The sequence below is a fragment of the Sinocyclocheilus rhinocerous genome, unplaced genomic scaffold (genome assembly GCF_001515625.1).
Source record: "Sinocyclocheilus rhinocerous isolate Xijiao unplaced genomic scaffold, SAMN03320098_v1.1 scaffold1983, whole genome shotgun sequence".
Taxonomy (NCBI): domain Eukaryota; kingdom Metazoa; phylum Chordata; class Actinopteri; order Cypriniformes; family Cyprinidae; genus Sinocyclocheilus; species Sinocyclocheilus rhinocerous.
Genome location: NW_015652276.1, coordinates 126,145 through 134,063, shown reverse-complemented (window position 1 = coordinate 134,063; position 7,919 = coordinate 126,145). Strand labels below are relative to the sequence as shown.

The following is a 7,919-nucleotide window of genomic DNA, read 5'->3' as shown; positions in this document are numbered from 1 at the left end:
GAGAGAGAGACAGGGTCACATCACAGTGGAGTCAGCTTTCTTAATCGCGGCTTGTGTACTGCAAATACATACGAGCATCATCACTGTGTCTGTCACGCGACTCTGTTCCCCTTTCAGGCTTGAACTGATTGTAAAACTAAGGACATTATTTAGTGTCTTTACATTTATGTTGAAAGCTGAAGCTCGCGATTATGGGGCATTACATTTCCGACGCGTGCTTGTGGTGTTCGGCCAATCACAATGCACTGGGTCAGCTGGCCAATCAGAGCAGACTGCGCTTGTCGGAAGGAGGGACTTTGTAGAAAACGAAGCGTTTGAGAGAGGCGGGGCATAGAGGAACTACAATAATGTACAGTATTTGAAAAATAATGTGTTTTTGAAGCTCGCGTTTATGGTAAGGGGCGTTACATTTCCGAGGTGTGCTTGTGGTGTTCGGCCAATCACAATGTACTGGGTCAGCTGGCCAATCAGAGCAGACTGCGCTTGTCGGAAGGAGGGGCTTTATAGAAAACGACTCGTTTGAGAGAGGCGGGGCATAGAGGAACTACAATAATGTACAGTATTTGAAAAATAATGTGTTTTTTGAACATTAAAGCATGTCAACATATTCTGTTACACCAAATAATGATCTTTAAAATAGCATCATATGACCCCTTTAAACATTACTATATAAACTGGTAGCACTATTTTAGTGTCCTTCTTGTTACATGTACTTACTTGCAATTAACCCTAAACCCTAACCCATGTTGCTAATTAATATTACTTTAATATGTGATTACACTACAACAAGGACACCTTAAAATAAAAGTGTAACCCACAAACTTTATACATAATTACATAAACACCTCATTATAATGTTCTCTTACCATCTTCTGATTTGGGGGGAACCACTGCCGGTGTTTTCAGGTCTGTGTACAACAAACAATGGTCATAAAGAAACTCATTTTGAGTTTAAAGTAATTCAAGTTTAGTTATTAAACTGAAAACCAAGGAATGGTGCAATCTGAATTGGCATAACAAAGGAATTTAATGAACTGCAATTTAAATAAATCCAACTGCATGCAGCCACAGAATCTGATTAGTCCATTTTTTTCCACAAAACATGATTACATTATTTTTTTATTTTGAGTAATTAAAAAATTACATTAAAAAAAACAATTACAATCTCCAAAGGTGGTGTTCATTTTGCCATGCCGTGCCACAAAATGTCCATCATGTTGCACTTTTCAGATTAAAATACAAACAAATGAGGACATGAATAAACAATGAGTTTAATCAATGTACTGATCGTCATATATTCAGCAAGCCCTAATAAAGAAAACCACAACAGCGTGATTTAAGTAAAGACTAACATGACCACAATTCATTTCAACTCTTTTTGTGAATATTTCTGAGCCCAAACAGTCTTAACCAAATCAAAGACATCTGAAAGATCAAATCCTACAAAAGTAAGGCAAAACCAAGTTAAATAAGTCTCTGCGTATACTTCCATGTGTCTAATTCAATCAATACAATTATTAAATATAGCAACTAAAATATGTCTGAGCATAATGGTAAAGGTTACCTGAATCTGGGTTTTTCGGTGGGGCTGGTTTCACCGTTGGCTTCGCAGGGGCTTAGGATCATAATTATATTGTTAATCGTTTTGAAACAACAATATAAATAATGATTATATTTAATATTTTTATATTTAAATATATAACATTAAATATCAAAAAGTAGACCATCAACACAAGGAGGACCATACACCGTAAATAGGGAGTCCTCTTTACTTACGCTTGCCATCATCATCAAAAGCATCAGCGAGGTTCAAATCTGCAAGAAAACAGTTATTTTAATATTTTGTCTCTCTCTAGTAGTTTTATGGCCAGTTTAATCCCAACCAAAACTCCTGATTTGAGCTGAATTATGCAATTTACATGAGGCTCCATGCCACAGTACAAAACCCAAATAAAGGATGCAAATCGAACCCAAGTGAAGCGACTCGAATGAAACTGAAAATAATAATTTTCTTGAAATCATTTCCAAATATAAAGGCTATTGGCATTGCAGCTAATTTTAAAGTGTTCTAAGTTAGTAACAAGACAGCACAGTTATTCCTGCATGACTCCCAAATAGGAAGACTAAAAAAAAAACTAAAAACATCTGTCACAAACTTAAATAAACCTGTCAAGTTTCTAGAGGGTAAAAGCCTCGACTAGGCTAAATGATTGGAATTTGATATAGTTTGCTTTCACATGAAAACCCCACCCAGCTACACACTGTATGTATCTATTGTGTGTGGATTCACATTGTGACCAAACCCTCCCAACCCTTGAGGTGACATACAGCAAAACTAAACAAAAATAATTTTTACCATAAAAATATGAAATAAAAGTTCTCTGATTTACACTACACGTGATGGCAAGCGTGCGACTGTGTGTCTGCCACATGAAACACCCCGGCAGAGGCCACATCCTGTGGCTTATGTTGCCATGGCAATGGACTGTTTTCTTCATGGTCTCTAGGCAAAACCCATGATGATGACTGTTGGTTGAGTCACAACCAGAGCGATCCTTTTATCTAATCTGGGTACAACATTTATGTAATCGGCTTACGTTGCATAAAAAAACATATTTGGAAAGAATCACATTAAGACATTTAGGAAGTGAAGATTCAGGCAAACTTGAGTGATGCAAGTATTAAATGTAAAACATAAACATTTTAATTTGGGAGTGTCTGATTTTGCTTGTGACAGAATCTGTTCTGGCCTGTACATTATGCCTGTCGTGCTGATCTCTGAGCTAAGCCAGCTAGCAGAAACTAATCAGTAGAAAGGAGAGTATACAGTGGTTTACTTTGAGACTCAATGCAGGAACACAGGAAGTATGGGACAACATCATGGGATCAAGTATATTTAGTACACCGTTCAAGGCAACTTGACAGCTGATAATGCAGAGCAAAATTTGATGTTGTTGAAAAAAGTTTTTTTTTTTTTCTCCGTGACCTTCAGGGTCTAACTGGAAATTTGAGTTGCTTCTCAAACTAGCAGAGATACCAATTAATGAGAGAGTTGTTTTCATGGATTCATTAATGTTGTGTTAGCACTTGGCAAAATTATTTAGTCACTCACTCATATGCCTGCCAAAAAAAAAAAAAAACATTAAATATGGAACAGTATAATATTATAACATGCCACCCATGCATCTGCTAGCATCATGCATTGTAAATGGAAGATTTACAATATTTCAAGTTTGAACAAAAGCCCAAAACAACAGGTAAAGACACGGTGTACTAGTGGTTTGTTTTATAAGTATAATTGAAGAAAGAAGGGGGGAAAAGGAACCATCACATCCATTATATGAATCTTAAAATGTAAACTCTGTATTTTACTGTATTTTCAGCTAAATTAAGTTGAGAATAAAGGCAAATGGAGCTGGGAATACATGGAAAGATCACTAATCTGTCATACGTGTCATAACTTTTGGTCATGCTTTTAAAAACTTTACGTGATGTTACCAATACCACGCTACAGAAACAAACATGCTCAGTGCTACAATTCTCTTGCCATTCTTCCCATTGGTTGGTGAGTCACGCAGCTTGTATGTGGAAAGATTTCAATTCCAAGAGCCAAACCAATGTACCAAGATTTTTGGTCATTCAAAAACACTAAACGCACTTTTTCCGTAACACAAAAGGGTAAGTAACTGGGATAGTAGACAAATACTTTTAACTCGCTTCAACTCCAATTTATAAGCTATTTAAGAGCAATTAAAACGAGCGTTTATAGCTATAGTTCATTCAGAGCACGGTTAGCAGTGGCAAAAAGCGCCTGCGTTTCTGTTTGGTTATTTTGGGCACGCTATCTCCCAGTGCTACAACTGTTACAAGCGCTGTTACCAAAACAAAATGTCAACAGTTTGGGTAGGAAACCATACCTTGCGCTCTTGTTGCCACAAGACTTGCCAGAAGGAGTAAAATCCACGTGTATGAAGTCATCTTGCTGTGGAAATATGTCAGATTAAAACAAACCTCGTGCAATATCAATAATTCGCAAAGATAGTCCTACAAGATTTACGAGCCTTGAAATCAACAACTACAAGTATCTCGAAGGTGAAGTTGAGTATTAACTTATGTGGCCCACCCCTCTGAGTGATCCAATCGTAACCCAATGTTATTCAACAGTTCATCTGTCTGTAGCCTACAGTCTAATTATTAGAGTGATGATTCGAAACACTGTGCGGGGTAAAGACGCCTCACCACGCCCTACCTGCGCTTTTTTGAGCTCGTATAACAGGATTTGGTGTGTCGGCTAATGTAGTGGATCAATTATTAGAACAGTCTTTATATATGCACAGCAAATTAACGGAAAATAGGCTAGTAACTTTGGTATTTGTTACACGGGGGGAAATTATGGTGGTGAGAATTTTCGACAGAATCTTTAGTGTAAAATGATCTGCTGAAGGTGAAAGTCGTTGTAACAAATTCAGTATCCTATGTGATTTCTGCCACAACATTTTAGACAAACAACATGTGTATCTGCAATAGTCTAACAGTGCTATTTTGTTTTAAGATTAAGTTTGAAAATTGTTTTTTCCCTGCTCAAAAATCACTGAACACGCGCTTCTAATTTTAATACATTTTTGGCATTAGTGGTGGCATGAAAATAGCGCCCCCTGGCAGACAGCAAATAGACTGGTTTCTTACTCCATCTAGTGTTAAAAGAATGCGTTGCAACAAAAGAACGGTATACAAACATCTGTACAGGATTAATTTAACTATGATAAATATTTCTGGTCTGACTCACTGAGAATCACCATTATCGGATATGACTTCACAAGTGCATTTGGGATTAAAGTTGAAATAAAACACATGATTGTCATCTTTGTTAACGGATCTGGTAACAATATAATTCAAGGACACCTTATTTGTAAGAAAAAAACTAATACCAAGAGCACCTACTCCTTTTAAAACCTAAGATTTGCTTTTTTTGAAAGCACTTTGTAACGCAACCTATAGAGCTATTTGATTGTTTTCCTTTCCTTTTTCTTACCTTTTTTTTTGAAAATCTTTAACATTAACATCCTTATCATTTAACTTTTTTTTTTAATCTTTTGAGCAAGCAGTATTGGATCATGGGTATCCTGAAGGGACCTCAGAGTATCGTGCCCCCTTGCGCAAATGGTGTGAGAGATCACCAATGGATGAGGCAGCGCTCTTTCGCGTGTCATGTTTTTGAAGAGCCCACGCGTTTCACTGTAGGTTCACACTCGGCACGCACCAATGCAGATACGGACTGGATCGGACGCTGCTGGCGCCTGAACGTGTATCCATCTTCATTGTGCTCACGGTGTCTGCTTTCTCCAGCTCGCCGGTATCATGCAGTCTTTAATATCCCCAGTCACCAAAGCAATACTGGTTGCACTGTTTATTTTTGCGATTCTGCTCATTTTGTACGTGATATTATGGTATATATGTCGAGATGTGGATTGTGATCACGGAATTTGATTGGCATTATTGGATGCGTCTTTAAGGACATGCACCGGGTGTCCCAGCTTTGGCACTGATCAACAAGGGAGCAAAGGGTGACTGGTAAGTGCCCTGTGTTTAACTCCAGGAATGAGAATTAAGAGTGGACAGCATTGATTATTATTTTTAATATACTGACATGGATTGGGATGTCCTTTTCCACTAACGTGTTGCGCTTCACTGGCAGTCGGTAACCACTGAAAATAGCTGCTTTCTTTCCACCTGTTAATGTAGACGCAATACCAACTCAAATCATATGTCCAATTTTAAGCTTTTTTAAATTAATTTGAATTTGAAATCGGGGACTCAGAAAAGAACCACTCAGAACCGTATTATATCATTGTTTAAATTAAATTCAGTAGACTTTCTGTTAGCATTTATGATAAAATAACTTGTTTTCTCATTAAGTCTATATGCAAAGTACTGCATCACCTTTCATGAATTCAGTTCTTTCGTTCCCAAATAGGAAACAGAGAGCAAATACTTCTGCGCTATGAGTGAAAATGAACAATAAAAGTTGAGATATGATATCAAGGGCTCACGGTTGATTTTAAGCATGGCATCTTTTGAGTGCCACCTGCTTATGGTGTACAGTTTATATATGTCTCTTCTTTCTGCTGTCAGATAGGTTACACTCAAGCAAATCTCTTACACCACTTAATCGCACTGGAAGTTTATGGAAATCTATGGCAAGCCTATTTAACATTTATTCCTTTAAATTAAATATTATCAATTGTTGTCAGAATGTATAATGACTAATCATTAATACAATATTAACTAGTGCCTTTTTCAATTTCACTAATAACTATTCAACAGAAACTAGTATTTATATTCCATATAACAGCAGTCACTATATGGCTGTCTATTCAATTAGTCTTTAGTACTTATTCGCTCTATATACTAGTACTTATCCCATTGCTCAACAGCAACTATTCCATTGCTAGTGGCAACAATTTAAATGCAGTTTTTCCATTAATTTATAAATATTTCATAAATTTTTTTTTTTTTTTTAAGTAAAAAAAAAAAAAATTAGTTTCAGTTGTTGCTACCACCTTTTTCAGGTTTACTGTTAACTATTCATTTTTAGCTACTACAGTGGTGTGAAATCCTTCAGTCCCACCATACTGCTGAGTTTAGCTCCAGCTTTTACCAACATACCTATCTGGATGATTTTAGTAATCCTAAAGACAGTGATTACTTTGGTTCAGGTGTGTTTAATTGCATAAACTCATAGCTAAACTCCAATCCCTGCTCCTGCAGGACAGTAACCCTCCAGGAGCAAGACTGAACACTCTGGTACTAGTATCTCTCAATAGTTAATACAGTAGTTGTCCATTTCAGTTATATGAGCTTATTTATAATTGGATACTGGTATCCTACCTGTATCTGTCACCAGTAGTTAACATTTATCTAAACAGCTACAATTGATTTTATGTAACTAGTTAGAAAGTTTGTTTTTAGTTCAGTTATTTTGTAAGATTGAATATATGATGACAATATAGAAACGTAAAAATAGATACTAGTTGAGTTTATGAAATGAAATTTGAAAACGGCTTGCCATAGAAACGTGGTTCGCCTGTTGTGCAATTAAGATGTTAAAGCGTTTGGAATTTGGTTCGTGCTTTCAGCCATTCGTTATGGTGAGATTCATTGAGAACTCACTGCTACAGCTTCATGTGTCTTTGCATTTGTTCGTTTTGATTTCTTTCACCAATATTTAGTCAGCGTAGATGTTCCGTAATCGGTAGGTAATGCTTTAATTATGCGTTATTCTTCCCACTGTTTAGAGTGTACAGATTTATCTATTTCTTATTTTGCAAAACGACTACAATTTCACGCCACGAGCATTATATGACTCACCGATGAAATACTCCGCTCTGAACGTGAGTGGAATCTCAAGTGTCAGCACAGTCACCATAGCGCATCATGAGCGCGTCCAACTGCCAAATTGCCCTCGAACCTGGGCCACCTATGCAAGTGAACTTGAGAAAGAACCGCTAGACCCAGATCGGTGACCAGTGAACTGCTATACCGACAGAAACCAATGATGCGCTTACATTTCCTACCTGAAGGACAAATAGAGGGCAGATTTGTTGTTAACCCAGATTTCATTGTGCTTGTTGAAGATGTCTTATTCCTCAGCTGAATATAAAATAATTAGATTTGAAAAAAAAGAAAGAAACGAAAAAGATAAAAAGGATAATACACATAATTTGATATGTAATGTATCTAGGTGTATAATATTTTTGTGTGTGCAAGAGACAGATAATAGAATAATGTAAAGTTATTTACAAAACTCTGAAAAATAAAGTTTGGCATCTACGGTTCCATGAAGAAACTTTAACGTCCATGGGACCTTTCTATTACACAAAAGTTTCTTTGTAGTAGATTACAAATTATTATTATTATTA

The 7,919-nt window shown here is 36.5% G+C and overlaps 1 protein-coding gene across 1 annotated transcript in view; it reads right to left on the bottom strand.

The window, feature by feature from the left end:
- Positions 1-5,319, bottom strand: part of LOC107714307 (CD99 antigen-like) — a 20,142-nt gene extending 14,823 nt beyond the window's left edge. Inside the window, exons 1-6 of the mRNA XM_016520119.1 lie at positions 5,261-5,319; positions 3,918-3,982; positions 1,777-1,815; positions 1,565-1,615; positions 1,411-1,440; positions 867-908 (exon numbers count right to left, since the gene is read on the bottom strand). Coding sequence (XP_016375605.1) covers positions 867-908; positions 1,411-1,440; positions 1,565-1,615; positions 1,777-1,815; positions 3,918-3,982; positions 5,261-5,319 — 286 coding nt within the window. The remainder of the gene's footprint in view (positions 1-866; positions 909-1,410; positions 1,441-1,564; positions 1,616-1,776; positions 1,816-3,917; positions 3,983-5,260) is intronic.
- Positions 5,320-7,919: the final 2,600 nt, after the last annotated feature.